We start from the raw sequence: 18,774 nt of genomic DNA, 5'->3' as shown, positions 1-18,774 counted from the left end.
GGGAGGAAAGGGTTTGTTCAGCTCACACTTACACATTGCTGTTCATCACCAGAGGAAGTCAGGACTGGAACCCAAGCAGGCCAGGAAGCAGGAGCTGATGCAGAGGCCATGGAGGGATGTCACTTACTGGCTTGCTTCCCCTGGCTTGCTCAGCCTGCTTTCTTATAGAACCCAGGTCTACCAGGCCAGGGATGGCACCACCCACAATGGGCTGGGCCAGGGATGGCTCCACCCACAATGGGCTGGGCCAGGGATGGCTCCACCCACAATGGGCGGGGCCCTCCCCCCTTGATCACTAGTTGAGAAAATGCCTTACAGCTGGATCTCGTGGAGGCATTTTCTCAACGGAGGCTCCTTCCTCTGTGATAACTCCAGCTTGTTGACACAAAACCAGCCAGTACAATCTGATAATCTGTAACAACGTGATGGAACTGGTAGACACATCAAATGAAATATTACAGGCATAAAAGAACAAGGTACTCTGGTGGAGTAAGGCGCAGCAAGATGGCGACCGAGACGGTGGAGCTCCACAAGCTGAAGCTTGCTGAACTAAAAGCAAGAATGTCTAGCCCGTGGTTTAGAGACGAAGGGAATAAAACAAGATCTTATCAATAGGCTCCAGGCATATCTTGAAGAACATGCTGAAGAAGAAGCAAATGAAGAAGATGTACTGGGAGATGAAACTGAGGAAGAAGAACCAAAGCCAGTAGAACTTCCTGTTAAAGAGGAAGAACCTCCTGAGAAAGCTGCTGATATGGCATCAGAAAAGAAGGTGGTAAAAATTACATCTGGAATACCTCAGACTGAGAGGATGCAGAAGAGGGCTGAACGATTCAATGTACCTGTAAGCTTGGAGAGGAAGAAGGCTGCTCGGGCAGCAAGGTTTGGAATTTCTTCAGTTCCAACAAAAGGTTTATCATCTGACCCCCCAAACCCGTGGTTAACCTGGATAAACTAAAGGAAAGAGCACAGAGATTTGGTTTGAATGTCTCTTCTATCTCTAGAAAGTCTGAGGATGATGAGAAACTGAAGAAACGGAAGGAGAGATTTGGGATTGTGACAAGTTCTGCTGGAACTGGAACCACAGAGGATACAGAGGCAAAGAAAAGGAAAAGAGCAGAGCGTTTTGGGATTGCATAATGAGAAGCTAGTGCTTTCTGCCATAGTGGTTTCCATTTCTCAAGTTTTTCTTGATTTTATATATGCATACACCACAAACACACCACACACACACATACACACACACACACACTACCACCTACCTGTCTGCCTAGATACACAGTCACGTGCCTCACAGTGAGGAAGCATGTACGTTGGGTACATCCTTGAATTCAGTAGCAGTTTTATTTAACTGCTCTTCTACATTTAAGATTATTGTGGTTTTTGGTTTTTGTTTTTAATTATTTTTGCTTATTAATAAAAAAAGAAAAAAAAAAAAAAGAACAAGGTACTACACCGTAGGCTACAGAACTGGGTGCTATATCAAACCGCAACAAAGTCAAAGAGCTAACATTCTATAGGGTACATTCCCTGGCTCTAATGAATACGTTATGGATCACCTATCACACGAATATTAACCAACCCACCTCATCCTTACAGCAATGAATAAATAATGATTTATTATAAATAAATTTATACTATATAATAATATATAATTCTACATATTTAATATAGAATGAAATGAAAATAACTCATTAAAGTATATGGAATGCAGTACTAGAGGGAAATTTTTACAGGGTTTGGTGTAGGCATAAAATGTTTTCCGACCTACTTTAATAAGCATTCCAACTCCCCTCTAGCCCACCACCTACCAGACGTAGTGGGAAAGTTATTAGGACATGGAGGAAGTGGACCTATTTAGAAATAGTTCTTTAGGGGCCACTTCAATCTTTGTTGTTCTCAGTCCAATCTACTAGCAAACGCCAAACATGGATCAGAAGCTGCGGTCCAGTGCGCTCGGCAGTCACCACTCACAAATCAGCTAGGACAGTTCGATTCAGAAGAAACCTCAAGGCTCACCAACGGGCTGGAGTCCGCCATGGAAGCAGCAGGGTGCCACAGGAACCTCAGGAGAAGTTCTTTGTCAAGTTTCTCTCTGTCAAGTCACCGGCAGCAAAGCTCAGCAAAGCAATGAAAGGCGAACCAATACATGCACGTTGTCAGGGAAGAAATAGTGTGCTGCTGTAGTTTTAAAAGGCAAGGCCTGCTCTGACTAGGCTAGGGGATCTGAAGCCGCTCACCTGCCTTCTACTCAGCCCCCATGGTTAGCTAACACTTTCTTGAGAGCACTGCCCAGCCTATTCCTCCATCTGGCTTTGCTAAACCGCCCAACAATCATCTCTCCTGAGAATGCCTGGAGCTGCTGTTAGTAAGTTCTGCTAGTTCCACTGACCAACTGACCACTCCATCCCCCCCTTAACCCTCCACTCCCCCCCACCCTATCTCCCACCCCTGTGGTCTGCTTTCTCCTCCCACCTGAGTTGATGTGAATGAAAAATATCAGACAGCCTTAATATTTTAAAACCAGCTATAAGACCCAAATTGAGTCTTATCTATGTAAGGCTCCCATGGATGAGATGAGAGATCAGGGATTGATGCAAAAGCAAGAAGTTTATTAGTCCAGTGCACTGGGGTGATCTACATCCAGAGGAGAGGCCTCCATCAGTATAGTTTTTATATACTTAGTAATGGGTGGGCTACAGCAATGGTGACTAGGCATGCAAGCATTGGTGGGTTTAGTTGATTTTTAAGTTGATTGGCTGCTGCCAACATGGGTTGCATTTCAGGACCTATGCCCTACATTCCAGAAGCTGCCCAGATAAGACACTTCTCCTTGGGAAGAAGTACTGCTTGGCACCTGGGTCATGTAATCAAGGTCCTTGCTCTACATTCCAGGGGCTGCCCAGATAAGGTTGAAACACTCCTTCCTGGAGGGTGCGGGAAGCAAGAGCCCTCAGTGGGAGAGGAGAGCTGTAAGACCCTCAGTGGGAGGGGGAGGCTGTAAGGAGGGTGTGAGACTGTAAAAGCCATTAGGGTCCCTCACAGCCAGATAATACAACTGCTGGGGCAAAGAAATCCTGCCCATCCTCCTTAGCCTTTGTAACCGCCTGTGGAGGCTACAAACTATCAGTCCTGAGACCTACATGTCTGTCTTTCCTGTCCAATCCACCGCCTGGTCCAAATTCCACATCCTTTTCTCTTGCTCCTGGGACCAGGAAATCCCACTTTATCTTTCTCCCAGTGATTGGCTTCTGTTGTCTTTATTGACCCTATCAAGAAACAATTAGGAAAGTGGATTGTAGTTATCAGCACTTGGTGGAGCAATTCGAACCAGTGCTTGAGCTCCCACTGTCTATGGGGTCATGTTTATATTCCTTCTAAACATCACAAGTCTTTCACGTGTCTGCTTTAGTAAGACAGCCTTTCACCCCTGTGTGCCCCGGCAGAACATCATTTGGCAGAACTGACTTTCCAACGAGATCAGAAGTTTCCATTTCAATTTGGTGTTTACAATAGAAAACAAACTCTCAGACCAATAATTTAATCTTCTGACTAAGAAAAAAAGCAAAAGTAGACACAAGACAGGCAGAGGGAAGGAAATAAGATAAAATTAAGCAAAAGAGAGAAAAATCAATGAAATGGCCGATAACACGATTAATAAACTTCTAGGGATGCGGATGGAAGTGAGGAGACAGCGCAAGTTGCCAATACCAAGATGGAAAATGAGATGTTACTATGTATGTACCTTTATGTATTAAAAATGATATGGGACAAGTTATATTCTCTCACGTTTGATATCTTAGATGAAATAGATAAGTTCCTCAAGCTCTAAAAGTAACTAATGTAAAATAAGCTGAAAGTTCACCAAAGATTTTGAACTTATAATTTAAAAGGGTTAGAGGCCAGGGAGATGACTTAGCTGATAAAGTACCTGCCACACACGCACAAGGATCTGAGTTTAGACCCCAGCACCCATTAAAAAGTTGAGCATATTGGTGGACATCTGTCACCCTAGTGCCCTAGGTTGGGGTGGAGATAGAGATAGACCACCTCCGGAGCTTACTGGCCAGCTAACTAGCCAATCAGTAAGCAGCAGAGTCAATACAAGTCTTTCTTTAAAAAAAAAAAAAAAAAGTTGGAGAACAACATCCAATGTCTACTTCTGTTTTCCCCAAACTCACACACACGCACATACACGTTCATGCCATTATGGTGTTAACTGTCAGCTTGCCAGGGAGAGAGCCTCTGGAGTTGCCTATGTTCAGGTGACATTAATTGACATGGGAAAGGCCCATCCTAACTGCAGATGAGCCTATTCCCTGGACAGGCGACCCAGGATTGTGTAAGACACTGAAAGTAAGTTGAGAACTAGTTTGGATTCAACCTCCTCTGTTTTTTGATTGTGGGTGTGATTTGATCAACTGCTTCAAGCATCCATTACCTTGACTCCTGCCAGGACCGACTTGAAGTGTAAGCTGCCATCAAACTTCCTCCGTCCCCTTTGCTTTTTCTCTTTTCTCCATTTCCTCTTATTTCCTTTTCCTTCTTTTCTTCCTTCCTTCCTTGCTTGCTTTTTTCTTAAGTTAGGGCTGCAGTGTGTAGCCCTGATCAGCCTGATACTTACAAAGATCAATCTGCCTCTGCCTCTGGGTGCTGAGATTAAGGTGCGCACCATGCTCTGGTGGTTTTTATCAAGGTACCTTACAACAGTAACAGGGATAAAAGTCAACACACACACAGACACACACACACACACACACACACACACACACACACACACACTGTTTAGAGAAAGCAATCGCCAGGCAGATGAAATATGAAACTTTTGCATACTTTATGAATTGGAAACAATTTTATGCAATGCTTCTCAGAAAGAATGTTTGCCAACTCAATCTGAGCCCAGTGTTACCTTGATACCCAAACCAAGAACATTACAGAAAGAAGAAACGGTGGGGAAAAGAGAGGAGGAAAAAAAAGTACAGTATGTTTCATGAACATGGATTTTAAAATCCTTGAGGATGTTAGTAAATTGAACCCAGCAGTATGAAAACGTATTTTAATTCATACCGTATGTCAGCGTGATTTCTTCCAGGCATGCAAAGCTGGTCCAATATTGAAAAAGAAATTAGTGAAATTCACCGTCTTATCAAGTTAGGGGAGATTTTTTGTGGCACAGGAGAGGTGTTTGGTAACAGCTACCGTTCATTTCTGATGGCACTTTCAGCAAACAGGACAGAGCTGCTGGAATCCAGTAAGACATCTACCAAAAGCTCTAAGTGTATGTTACGGCAGAAAAATGAATGTTTCCCAGAATAGGAAAATTTCTCATACTCACCACTGATCAGCACAACACTAGAACTTCTACCCAGCTCAACAAAGGGCAGAATATTAAACACAGATCTACCAGAAAGGACTAAAGCATCTCTACTTCTGGGTAAAATAACAACAGTCAGCAGTCCCATGACCTACTTGAGAACTGCCAAGATTGAGTCCAACAAGTTTACACACTGGAGGACCCGACGTAACAGCAGCTGAATATGTTTCTGGGCACTAACAATGAAAACATTGAATCTGAACTTGGAAGCATAATACCATTTGCACTGGATAAAAGTTAAAACTTATTAGTAAGTCTAACGGAATAAGTAGAAGATTTATATTCTGAGAAATTTCAAGAACATGAAATCAGTATCTAAATAAAGGGGAAAATGTTTATGGATTAGAAGACTCAATATCGCCACAAGAAAAGTCCAGCCCCCCCCCCAAAAAAAAACCAATATGGACTGATTAAATAGACTATAAATTAAGGGTCCTTTTAATTCTTAGAAATACTAAAAAGCCAAGTCATGGAAAGGTGGACATATTGGCAAAACACATAACCAACAAACAGAATACATAAAGAATTCATACTTTATGATCAGTAGGACATGCAATGAAAAATATTGACAAAGAAACTTGAGAAAGTATATTACTAAAATCACAGGAAAAAGGTCCAAATGACCAATGAATACATTAAGATGTGCTCAGCCTCACTGACAAAGAAACACAAATTAAAACCATGGGTCACAAGCTGGAAAGATGGCTCAGCTGTTAAGAACACTGGCTGCTCTTGTAGAGGAACCAAGTTTGGCTCCCAGAGCCCCTGTGGTTGACAACCCTCTGTGATACCAGTTCCAGGGCATCTGACATCTTCTGAAGACCTTAGGCTCCTGCCCACATGTGGTGCACAGACATATACTCAGGCACACATATGTGAAAATTAATATTTAGAACCACAGATCCACACCACTACACTTTTAGAAAGGGTTGGTGGGGCTCTGAAGCAGCCACAATGGTCACACACATTGTACAGGATGAAATTAGTACCCTAGTTTTGGAAAATACTGACAGTGTTCAAATCTTAATCCAGTCACCTGGAAAATTTACAATCAGGGACTTCACACTATTTTCCAAAGAATTTGTGTACATTCACAAAAATCCACTACTGAAGTAAAAAGCAACCCAAACAGTCATGGATAAGTATGGCTTAATATAACCTAGTGGCATATCAAACTAAAATAAACTCTACTTACTTGGGCAAAGAAGCCATTGACTGAAAGTAGACAGTCAGAAAACAAGACTGTATTTACACAGAATTCAAAACCAACGTAGTCTGTTTTAGAAACAGCCACTGCCTTTCAAGTGTCAGGAAGCGCATAGTGTTTGGAAGGGAGAACAAAGAATTTCTGAGATGCTGAAGTGTTTTGCTGAAGACTTTACCTATACCTGGGCTTATAAAACTCATCTGAAGATTATGAGGGTGTGTCTATTTAAGGGGATTTAAAGAGCTATATACATTTATGGTTTGTTGACTTATTAATAGTGTGTGTATCTTATTTTAATCAGATACTTGAAGAAAATAGACTCACGGAGCACGTCAGGATAGTTGTCTATAAGGAAATGAAACGAATGAGAGAGCATAAAAGAGGAAATGATTAGGCGTGTGGGTCGGAGATCGAAGAAGCTTCCTGGTGAGTAGATGGGATGGAGCCCATGTTAGTAACAGCTCTAGTGCGTGTGTGGTCACTGATATGAACACGGGACACAGGCCCTCCTCTAAAAGTACACAAAATAAAAAAAAATTAGCTTTTCCCTTGCATGTGTCACATTTCAAGTGCTCAGCAGCCACAGGAGTTGAGGAGAGAGAACTCCTTCCTCTCCTGAACACAGGAGTTGAGGAGAGAGTGCCTGCCCATCATCACAGAATGAAGTCAGTGTGGTAAGACCATAAAGAAGAATGTAAAACTCACCAGCATCGATGGTGTGCAGGTAGGAAACAGACCAGAGAAAATGCAGAAAGTGGTGTCACAGAAGCCAAGACAGCATCAGTGAGGAAATGCTGGTGTTTGATATGACAGGGAAGGGGCTGGAGCCATGTGTCAGAACCAGACCCTTGAAGAACCTAGAGCTGTTTCTCTCCATGTGCATGTCAGAGCATCAGGTCCACATTCCTGTAGCAAACCTGAACTTAGTTGGACACAGTAAATCCTTTGCCCTGTGTCATGCTTTGTAGAGTCCAGACAGGTCGGGGTCCCCCGGCATCTGGAACGTCCTACCTTATATATAGAGAGGCCCAAAGGTTCAAATGTAAACGCCCTTTGCTTAGGCTCAAAAGAAAGCTGTCATTGTCAGAATAAATGGTTTGGGTTTTTTTTTTTTTTTTTTTTTTTTTTTTTTTGGTTTTGACCATAAGGAAGTGACCCATAGTTATTTCCGGGGTTACTAGTGAAATTCCTGAGAATATAAATAATCTGGGGCAGGGCACACCTGTGTATCATAACACACACACCACACAGAACCCGGAAAGGAGTAACCGACAAGGTCCCAGGGGGTTGTCAAATTAAAGTATTTGTAAAACCCGTTCCACCACCCTTTTCCAGAGGTCTCCATCTGCAGAAAACTGTGATCACAGGGGTAGACTTCTCTTCGGTCTCGGTCAGGGGAGACATTAAGACATGGAAAGGGAGCCAGAATTATCTCTGAAAACTCACCCTAACGCTTTCCTTCACACACCTCCCTTCCCTGAGTGTCTCAAGAGAGAAGAACCCACGTAGAGCAGTTTGACGAAGTAGCTTGCGCTCACTTTCTTCCTTGCGAACCCTGGTCTCTCCCTCCCTGCCTATCTTCCCTCAGGGATCTTCTCAGGATCTCTCCCAACTGTCCACTCATGCTCCAGTTATCTCTCACTCTCTCTGGCTCCCATCCAGCCTTCTGTTGACTCACCTCACTTTCCTGGTTGACCCGAGGGGCCTATCAGTACGAAAACTTTATCTTTCCCCTGAGAAAGTCTCAGCCCTGTGGAGAGAAGATTCCCCCACCCACTCTGGCTGCACAGAAGCCTAGGCCTCAGTGATAAGGAGGACGACTGGGAGGGGGTGTTGACAGAGCACCACAGGCATTGCAGCTGCTGTTTCTAAGATTCCTCAGCAAACAACAGTCTCCAAAGTAGAGATTGGGAGCATATGGTGTGGGCCAGGACAGTCCTATGAGACATGATGACTCCAGCCCAGATTACTATGCCACCTGGTCCCCATGCCTCAGTTCAGACTAATTGCAGGGTACTGGAGAGGAACAGGGTCAGTCAGAACCTGTCCAGCCAGTCTCTTCTAAGGATATAAAGGAAAAAAGAAAGAAAGAAAGGAGGAAGGAAGGAAGAAAGGAGAGAAGATAACAAAACCATAAAAAGCAAATATATATATAATTATATATAATATAAATATACATATACACATATATACATATATATACATATGTAAACATATGTACACACACACACATATCCGAAACCAACAACTCTCCGGGAAGTGAAACCCTCATGATCTTGTGGGACCAGGAAATAGAGACCTCGAGCCTTCATTACACACACCCAGAGCCCCCATCCACCCCTGCCCCACCACAAGTAGTTATATTCAGAGCATCAAGAAGCTCAGCAAAGCTAGTTTTTTTATGTTTCCATTTCCTAGGAGAGAAACCCAGGAGACTTTGATGGGTTTGGGGTAAAGCTGTTATGATCCATGTCACAGGCCTGGATCTAGGCTTCAGACACCTGGTCACCCCCAGACACCTGTTCTCCACTGGTGACTGGAAAGAAGTTGTGGGATGGCCTGGAACCGGGGCTCAGCTTGGGAATGCAAGGAACTAGGACCCGGATATGGGTCTTTTACTGTTGTTTCTGGCAGGGGTCAAAGAAATTAATCTGGCCAGAGAGCCAGCAAACAGTTGCCACCTCCCATCTCAAGTTCAAACCCTGCCCATGTCCAGGGATCCAGGGCCTCACCATACTGCTCCCCAGCTGTCTCGATAGGGACGACGCCCTTCCATGATTGAATTGATCCGTAAGCTGCCAGAGTGCAGCCACCAGCTGCTCCCACGCCCTTTTCAGAACACAGGCTACAGGCGATGCATTCTCCACCCTTGGCAGATCCAGGGCTACCCATTCCACCTGGTCTGAGATCAGCATCCTCCTCCAGGAAGTTGGCTCCATGTGCTTGTCAGGTGGCCTGGGTGTGGCCAGAGGAACCAGGACTCTCCACTATATAACATAGCTTGCAGTCTGGTCCAGCAGCTCGGGGACCAACCGGCAGGTGAGAAAGGCTGGGATTCCCTGCAGAAGTAGGAACGCTAACACCCTACTCTGCATTCAGGCCCTAGATTGCCTCTTCTACCTCTACTCCTAGACCCCAGGGTATCCAAACGCCATGCATTGTCCTTGGATCCTCACCTCCTGGTTTCATGCCCAGCCTCAGCCCCACCCCAACCCCATCTAATCCTATCTGTCCAACTTCTCTTCCCGCTTGAGCCTTCCTTATATCCAGGTGGCTCTTGTCCTGAGATCGCCTCCTTCCTCCCCTTCGGTCCCCTCTGGGATGCTCTCCAACAGCACAGCATCTTTTGATCTCCCTCTGTCTTTGCTGCAGGCATGGTATCCCCGTGGAGCTGGTGGGCCCTGTGGGCTGGAGCAACGCTCCTGTGGGGTAAGTCAAATCAAGCCCCCATTCATGTCTGGGAAGCTTCTCCCGGTCAGCATCCTACAAACCACTTACCAGTGTTCTCCCTCTGCAATCCTTAGAGACAGAGGCTAGCTGAAACTGGAGATGTGATAGAATCCATTTGCGCCCCCTCTCATGTGTCTGTGTGCCTGTGTCTGTCTGTTTGTCTGTCTCCATTTTTCTCACACACACATGCACACATGCACACACCCATGCTGAAATGCCCACTAGCCCTCGTCTGGTTTTCACACACACCGTGTCCACACTTCAATGATCTCTTTCCCTCTTCATCCAAGTCCTATTAAGATAGAAACCACACAGACTGGATGGAGCTTTCCTTTAGAAACTTCAGCTAGCCAGCCAGATTTTCTTGAAAAAAAAAAAAAAAAAAAGTGAATGTGTGACATTTTTAAAGAAGACTTCAGTCTTTTGTTTCAGGTAGAGTGTGGTGCTCCAGTGTCCAGGGTTGCCACCAAGACTATTGTACACCTTCTGTCCCTCATCTGACCCTGAGTTCAGGAGCCCTGTACAAGGTGCTCAGGGTGTGGGGCAGCCAAAGCCAGAGAGGCTTGTAGGTGGGTGCTGCATACGTTAGGAAGGGAATGGGAGCATACGGAGAATTATTTCAGCAGGTTCTCAAGAAGGACAAGGGGTCAGGTTTGTAACGAGGAGGAACTAGGTCACTGGACCCACAACTGTGATTTCTTCAGAGCTGACCCAGGAGGCCACAGTGGACCCCAGGAACACTGGTGGGGAAGAATTCCTCACGGCCTTCCTGCAGAATTCCCAGCCAGGGAACAGCAAGGCCTGTCTCTGCCCCTTCACCTCCAGTCTGTCAGAGAGCACTGCCTCTGTCTCCATCCTCAGCCAGGTCAATGGCACCTCACAGAAGATCACAGTGAAGCCTAGGGAGTCAGCCATGGCCAACATCAGTGTCAAAGCAGAGATGGCTGGCAGTGGTGTATTCCGGCATGCGGTAGTGGGTCACAGGGGACCACCCTATATCTCTGTGCAGGCTAAGCCAGCACAGCACAGAGAACACTGCGCTGGACTGTCAGAGCCTTGGGCATAGAGCACTTTGTGCTCCCAGCCCTAGCATCTCTGCCCGATATGCAAAGGAGTTTGCTATGGCGGCTGGCAGAGTGGTGTCTCAGCTATTATCAGCTTGGGGGCAGCAGTGACATCTAGGGCACTTTCTGTCCAGCCTGCAGTGTCATGGGTGTGACACCGCGATCTTATATGTAGTCCAGCTGCAGATCTCTCCAGCTCAAGGGTCGCAGCCAGCAGCCCAGTGGCTGTCTTTCCTGGTTACAGTTGTACCTACAAGCACACAACCAGTAACCATGCTGTGGAGCAACTGCTTCCCAGTTCCGCCTGGGGAACACACTATGTAGTCCCTGCTCTGGCCTCCCGGTAGCTATCCAGGCCACAAAGCCAACCATGGGGGCATCATTAGTTCCCAGGGTCTCTAGGGTGACATGGTAGAGTCTGAGGTCTGACCAACCCAGTCACTCTACCTGCCTGCAGATGCGGGCATCCAAGTTGTGCTGTTTGGTGCAGGGGCCGGCAAGGATCGAGTGGCCTGTAAGCCTTATCTAGTACTGATCCCAGATGTAGAAGCCTACTGCCCTGCCGATGTCATCAAGAGCGTGCCAGGCACTGAGGGTGTGGCCCTGCTGGTCTCACAGACAAAGGCTACCAGGAAGCAAAACATAGATAGGGGGCATTGGGCACCAAACTCACATGGGGCAGCTGTGCCAGGCAGTGAGTTCCCCTATGCAGAAGTGAACCTTGGCACTACTGGTAAGATTCACAGAGCCAAGAAGCAGCTTTGAGCTGCTCACCTTCAGGCTGGCCCAGGCTGGGACAAGAGCTGCCTGTGGCCGGACACAGTGATAGAAAATGATGCCTGGCTTTCCCACTCGGTTAATCTTTCTCTCTCACTTCTGTCCTCTACAGCACCCGTTCTTAATTCTCTCCCCCTACAGAAACTGATTCTAACGATAGCACTGCACCAGAAAGCCCCCACGGAGCCGGTGCACTCCATTGGTTTGTGGTGAGGTTGTAGAAAGGGTCTTGGGGAGACCCAGGGAGCCAGGATGGAAGGGGCTGGTCAGTGTTCTGATGCTTAAGGAACTAATACAGTTACACTTGCTGCTGACAGCTACTCTGCGCTCCTCACGTAGGACTGCTGATGCTCAGAGTCAGGGGATCCAGACATAGTAACAGTGAGGACCCCCGGATGCGGCGTCTCTGCATTCCAGCCTCCCTGGGTGCTTCACATGCCTTGACATAGTTAAGGAACAGAAGCTAGGCCCTGGGTGCGACCTCAGGCTCAGCCCATTCAGAAGCTGCCAGCAGGCAGCCCAGATGTTATGGGCACACAGAGCCAGAGCCACAGAGCCTGGGGTTGACCCCAGCTGTGCCTGTGTGGCCTTCAGCCTGTCACTCCACCTCTCTAGGCTCCAGTTTCTGAGACTCTCACATAGAGATAAGGCCTGGTCTCCCTGCAACAGGACTGTGGTGAGAATGGAACAAGTTAACACATGGAAAGTCTTTAGATTAGCTTGTGGCAAGAGATCAGGGTGTCGCAGGGCAAGCTGTTGTGGGGTGAGGGCTCATGGTCAGAAAGAGAGTTCTTGAGGACCAGAGGCCAACCAGGAAGGGCTGTTTCTTCCCAGATGTTCTTCTTCAAACTGGGAACCAAGACCCAAGGGGTCCTGATCCCGGCATAAAAATAAAAGGGCAGCTTGCTTCAAGGGATGCTTGTATCTGAATATTGGGATGGGGGATGGGCTTAGATTAGCAATCATATTCGTTATATAGGCTCAGTTAGCAACAGCCTACTCTTTAACTTGTTAAAATTGAAAGACCCTCGTCCAGAGGACCTTTATCTGAGGAGACCCCAGGACCCAAGAATCAGCCGAGACCACTGGCTGCAATCAGCATGAGGGTTTATTTGATCAAAGTACACAGGTACCTGTGGGCACACAGTCTCTCAGAGGACTTGTGCGCCGGACAAAGGGGCAATCCCCTTTTTATAGGGCTTGGGGGGCAGAAGCAAGGTACAGAAGCAGAAGCATAGCAACAGGGTTCTAATTGGTTAGTTTAAATGTGGCCAGGGAGTGAGCCCAAGGACATGGCTCCAAGGAAACAGCTCCTGATACCAGCTGGGGCTGCAGCTCCTGAGAATAGTTGCCTTGGGCTTATCTAAGTGTGGGAACTATGGCAGAAATATGGCTTTAAGGAGGCAACTCCTGGTACTAGTTGGGCTGCAGCTTCCGAGGATAATTGCTTTGGGCTCATCTAAGTGTGGGGACGGTGGCAGAAATATGGCTCCAAGGACACAACTCCTGGTTCCAGTCGGGGGCTGCAGCTTATCTGAAAGCTGGGCTTGTCTGAATGTCTTTTTTTCTTTGTCTATTGCAAGCTGGCCGCCCACCGGTATCTTGCTTGGCCACCTGGGACCCTGACCTAGCCTGCCCCGTGTGTGCACAGCCTTACAGAAATGGCATTTACTGTTGCTAAGCGGGGGTCTTTCAAAATATGCCAACGACTCCCTCAAATTTCTATGGAGAAACTGTTATTGTCAGGCTCATATCACAGGACACTGAAACCAGAGCACTGATAAAAGGTGTGGTTGTGAGCCAACCGCGCACAGTCCACACTAACTCCCACTCTCTTCCCTCCCCAGCTCAGCTCGTCCCAACGGAGGCTTCCTGCCAAGGCATTCAGTGTGCATCTGGGCAGCGATGCCAGATGGTGAGTGGGAAGGCCAGGTGTGTGGCCGAGTCCACAGCTGTCTGCCGCGCCCAGGGTGATCCCCACTATACCACCTTCGATGGCCGTCGCTATGATATGATGGGCACCTGTTCCTACACCATGGCTGAGCTGTGTGGGTCTGATGAGACCCTGCCAGCCTTCAGTGTGGAAGCCAAAAATGAACATCGGGGCAGCCGTCAAGTGTCCTACGTGGGCTTGGTCATAGTCTATGCCTACAGCCACTCTGTGTCGCTGATTCGTGGGGAAATTGGCTTCATTCGGGTAAGTGTTCAGAGCTTAACCCCCATGAGCAGTCAAATAATGGGAGCCAAAGCCCTGGGGTTACACCCCCAAACCCAAGGCCTCTTTTGTACATGAGATGGTAGGAAATTGGTGAGATCTGAAAACCAGTAGCAGATCTTTAAGACCTTTCCCTCACAAATGCCACTTCTAGAAATGTTAAGGACATTTAGTGACATGGTTGGGGGGGTAAATCTGCTGCTATTTGGAAAAGCAAAAAGGAATTTAAGAAAGAAAGTGGAAAAAGAAATACTCTACTTGTCCAACAATAGGGGATCTGTGATGTGGCAAAATCAGTTGGTGATCATGGGCTGTGCCAGATTCATTTCTTGGTCCATGCAGAGTTCAGCCCTTACAGGCTCTCTTTGAGATGGCACTGTATTGCGGACCGGCACAGGTAAGGAAAGAGGCGGAAGGACATGCGTGGTTTCCCACAGCCCGAGAGCCAGCCCTTCCCAGGCAACACTTGGAAGAGGCGTATGGCCGCACCTCTCTGCTGAGTCTGGTGAGCTCTCTCCCTTCCTGCCACGTCACTGTGGAATTACAGCAAAGCCTCGGAACGAGCCGCGGTCACAGTTCAGCATGAGAGTCCCTTATCTGAGATGCTTCAGATTGAACTTTTAAAACTTTTGGAACATTTGCCTACACATGGTGTGAAGGGACCCAAGTCTGAATGCAAAATGTATTCAGTTTCTATATATCCCTAACATAACGCCTAAAGATAATTTTATACACTACGTTCAGTGGACACTTATTTTAAAAAATCATATTCATCTTTCTGGTGTCACGAAATGAACCCATGTGCAGAATCTTCTTAATGTTCCCTGAGGGAGGTGACGTGGGCCTCCACTTGTGGTGCCTGCACCACTAACAGCTACTCCGAACCGGGCAAAGGCCTAAGGGTTTGAAAGAAAGACACAAGTCCATTATTCATGTTACCAGAAAGTTTACTCCATCTTGAACTGCCATCTCTCAGGACAGCCTGAAGTCATCCCTCACATAGACAGTGGTCCCAGTATTATACTATCAGGTAATTGCAGGGGAGGTATGTAAATTCCCTAGCTGCTGGGTGTAAGAGTCACCCCCTAGGGTGGAAGTCTGTAATTGTCTTTTAGCAACTGGGAACAAGGAGTGTGGAGTGGCTTGTGACTGGGCCAAATAGCATAACAAAAGGGGGGACGGGGACGTGTATCTCCTCAGGGTCAAGCCAAGGTAGTGGGCAGAGTAGCTAACCCCAAGCGGATGCAAGAGTTGGGATGATTATTCCAACAGTTGCCAAGCATCTGATTCATTTATTATTTCAGAGTTCAGATGTTGGAGTCAAGGTATATAATCCGGACAGTGGCCACTGGGATGTCAACCCCTTGTATAGAGTCTAAACATTTTAATTAACTCTTCGTTTGCCAGGGATAGCACTTGTACATTCCCGTCAGAGGGACGGTTTCTCTCTTTAAATGTGCTTGAAAGTCAAATCCAGTCATTAGAACATGTCACCAAAATGACTTCAACATATATATTGCTAACTAGAAGGCAATGTTTAAATAACTTTGGCTTAATTTCCAGTTAAGTTTATATGTATTAAAACTCACAGCTGGGCCATATGAGATAGGCCTAAATCCAAGCAACTGAGGAGTCTATGTGGTAAACCCAGCCAGCCTGGGCAACTTAGGGAAAAGCAAAGCAAAGCAAAGAGAAAGTGGCTCAGTGGCACAGCATCTACTTGGACTAAAACGAGGGACCGCGTGGGGAACAATCAGTGGCAGAGCACCCGCCTGACCCTTACAACACCCTAGTTTCTGTTTTGATTTTTATTTCACTCAGAGTCTCTCTATGTAACCATGGCCGGCCTGGAACTCACCGTGTAGACTCAGTGGCCCGAACCTCTCTGCCTCTCTGCTTCCCAAGGGCTGGGACTGAAAGTGTGTGCCACCACACCTGGGAAACCCTAGTGTCAAGCCACAGTAGCACACACATCCCCTCTGAAAACCACAATCAAATTCACACACCATCTGTGTGTGCTTTCCGATGCAACCCCGTTAAGATGGGGTTGGTTTTTTTTTTTTTTTTTTTTTTTTTCCCATCACCTAGAACAATTCCCTACAGCATCTTTCCAGATAGTCTTCAAGCAGCCTCCTGGCCACCATGGTCTTGATCTAAGTGGGGAAAAGAGATCCTCCCATCATTTGGGAGACAAAAGCAGATACCTTTGTGAGGCTGAGGTCAGCCTCGTCTGCACAGTGGGGACAGAGACGCACAAAGAACCTCACAAAAAGGCATATGACATCGTAGTCTCTTTTTCTCCTCCACACAAAAAACTGCTTCTGTGAGTGCTTTTTTTTTTAATATTGATTTTTTTTAATGTTACTATTGATCTCAATTCTTTACCGATGCTGGCTGAGCACCATGCAGATGAACTACTTCCACACGGAGGCAGAGTGCACTGAGCTGCCCGGTGACCTCACACTTACAAGCCTCCTACTTCCTTCAGAGTGTCTGGGACTCTTACCGGTCCTTCCAGGCTTGACCCAACTGTCCCTTCTCTAGGGAGCCTTCTTTCGCTGGCAGGATTCGGTATGGCTTCCCATTCTGCCCCAAGGCCTCTCTACCAGTGTCTCCTCCATCCGGGTCCCGACTCCTCGGCTTGCATGACTTACGGATGCTGTCTCAGTGCTTTGTCCTCAGGACAGGGCTAGGGCAAATTGAACCTGTTCCCTAGCAGGTGTCACAGGCTAGGTGTGAGGCAGAAATGAGACACTTGTGAGGGAAAGTGAAGGTGTGTTACAGAAAACCAAAGCAGCAGAAGGCTTGCTTCATAGAGGAGGAGGAGGATTCAGGACGGTGGGCCACTTTGTGCACAGCTCAGAATGCATCAGCTTGTGTTAAAGCTGCCCCTGGGCAGGGATTTACTATGCTGATTGACATCCTACAGTAATGGTTTAATGAGCTGCAGTCCGCTGGGAGACTTTCAATCTTGGCATTTGCAGGTCTTGACTGGTTCTGCCCACAGCCTCCTGGCTCTCACTTGCTCCTGTCATGAGCACGAGTCCTGCTGTTTCACTGGCTCCCTGCACCTGTCCCTTACTGCCACCAGACCTGCCAGGTTCCTTCCTCACACTAGCTTCACGCTTGTAATGAGCCTGCCATTCGGCCAGCCACTGTTGGAGGCACTGCAGATAAAACCATGAGGTGGCCTCCCAGTGATTCTGACAGGTTCAGCCTGTGGGAAACTTGCACATTGTGGGGAAGGTTAGAAGCTGTGGGAACTGGGAAGCAGAGGAGGAGGAGGAGAGGCAACAGGAAGGGGCTACTGAAAGGGTGATCAGGGACAGCCTCTCTGAGCCGGTGACACCTCAGCAGACATTGTTGGGGGGAGGTCTTCACTCACCATCTCAGGGAAGCACACTCTTAGGCCACTGGAGGTGCCAGAGCAAGCATCCCTAGGCTCAGCTGGTGGTGAAGGAAGGAAGGCATCCCGTGTGGCTGAAGCAGGGCACTTGAGTGGAGGAGATGAGGGCTGAGGGAGAGATCACCCAGGAGTCTGACCACTGTTGCCTCTCTGCAGATTGACAATCAGCGCTCCCGCCTCCCTGTCTCCTTGAGCGAGGGCCGCCTGCGTGTGTACCAGAGTGGGACACGAGGTGTGGTAGAGCTGGACTTCGGGCTGGTGGTCACCTATGACTGGGATGGCCAGCTGACCCTGAGCCTGCCCAAGCGCTTCCAAGACCAAGTATGCGGGCTGTGTGGCAACTATAATGGGGACCCTGCTGATGACTTCCTCACGCCTGACTTGGACCAGGCGCCCAATCCCTTGGATTTTGCAAATAGCTGGAAGCTGGATGATGGAGACTACCTCTGTGACGATGGCTGTCACACCTCTTGTCCAACCTGTACCCCTGGCCAGACCCAGCACTACAAGGGAGACCGCCTCTGTGGCATGCTAACTCTGTCCACAGGCCCCTTCTCTGCCTGCCATGAATTCCTGGACCCCAAGCCTTTCCTGGATGACTGTGTGTTTGACCTGTGTGTAACCGGAGGGGAGCGGCTCAGCCTGTGCAGGAGCCTCAGCGCCTATGCCCAGGCCTGTGTAGAACTGGGTGTCACTCTTGAGAACTGGAGGTCGCCAGCTAGCTGCCGTAAGTAGCACCTAGGGTGGGAGCCCCACAATGAGGGCCATTTGTCCAATCTCTGAATCATGATTGCGATTCAGCCTGATGCCGGGCGGTGACAGAGATACAGGTTGGCAGAGATATCCAAGCTTTGCTAAAGTTAGCCTAAGGTTGAAACAGACATAGCGATGGAAATTGAGAGCCCAGACTGACTGGAGGTTACGATAGAGAAAGCACAGGCTGGAGAGATGGCTCAGCGGTTAAGGGCACTGGCTGCTCTTCCAGAGGTCCTGAGTTCAAATCCCAGCAACCCACATGGTGGTTCACATCTGTATTGAGATCTGATGCCCTCTTCTGGTGTTTCTGAGGACAGCTACAGTGCACTTATATATAATAAATAAATCTTTAAAAAAAAGATAGAGAAGGCACAGACATACGGGTAAGGGTGTGGAGTGAGAAGTGGGGACAGAGAGATGATGATGAGGGGAACCCCTGAACCTCGAGAGGACTATGCTTTTCCCAGAGTGAGAGGGAGACACAGGATGTGGGAATGGGGTACTCGGCCTGTGCCTGCATTTGCG

The 18,774-nt window shown here is 47.6% G+C and overlaps 1 protein-coding gene and 1 pseudogene across 2 annotated transcripts in view; both read left to right on the top strand.

Annotated features, from left to right (window-relative positions):
• The first annotated feature begins 504 nt into the window (after positions 1-504).
• LOC308413498 (SAP domain-containing ribonucleoprotein-like) lies at positions 505-1,296 on the top strand (annotated as a pseudogene). Its single transcript has one exon. The product of its transcript is annotated as an SAP domain-containing ribonucleoprotein-like (transcript).
• An 8,659-nt stretch (positions 1,297-9,955) lies between these two features.
• Positions 9,956-18,774, top strand: part of FCGBP (Fc gamma binding protein) — a gene marked incomplete at its 5' end in the record, with an annotated part of 84,498 nt that continues 75,679 nt past the window's right edge. Inside the window, 16 exon segments of the mRNA XM_080908678.1 lie at positions 9,956-10,010; positions 10,736-11,047; positions 11,050-11,109; positions 11,112-11,162; positions 11,165-11,208; positions 11,214-11,267; positions 11,269-11,438; positions 11,440-11,494; positions 11,498-11,521; positions 11,525-11,741; positions 11,744-11,772; positions 11,774-11,847; positions 11,849-11,913; positions 11,916-11,917; positions 13,725-14,069; positions 17,650-18,220. Of these exon segments, the coding sequence (XP_080764804.1) occupies positions 9,956-10,010; positions 10,736-11,047; positions 11,050-11,109; positions 11,112-11,162; positions 11,165-11,208; positions 11,214-11,267; positions 11,269-11,438; positions 11,440-11,494; positions 11,498-11,521; positions 11,525-11,741; positions 11,744-11,772; positions 11,774-11,847; positions 11,849-11,913; positions 11,916-11,917; positions 13,725-14,069; positions 17,650-18,220 (2,128 nt within the window).

Source organism: Micromys minutus (genome assembly GCF_963924665.1).
Source record: "Micromys minutus genome assembly, chromosome: 32".
NCBI classification, from domain to species: Eukaryota; Metazoa; Chordata; class Mammalia; order Rodentia; family Muridae; genus Micromys; species Micromys minutus.
The sequence above is the reverse complement of the archived record's forward strand: the minus strand, read 5'-3'. Positions and strand labels throughout refer to the sequence as shown.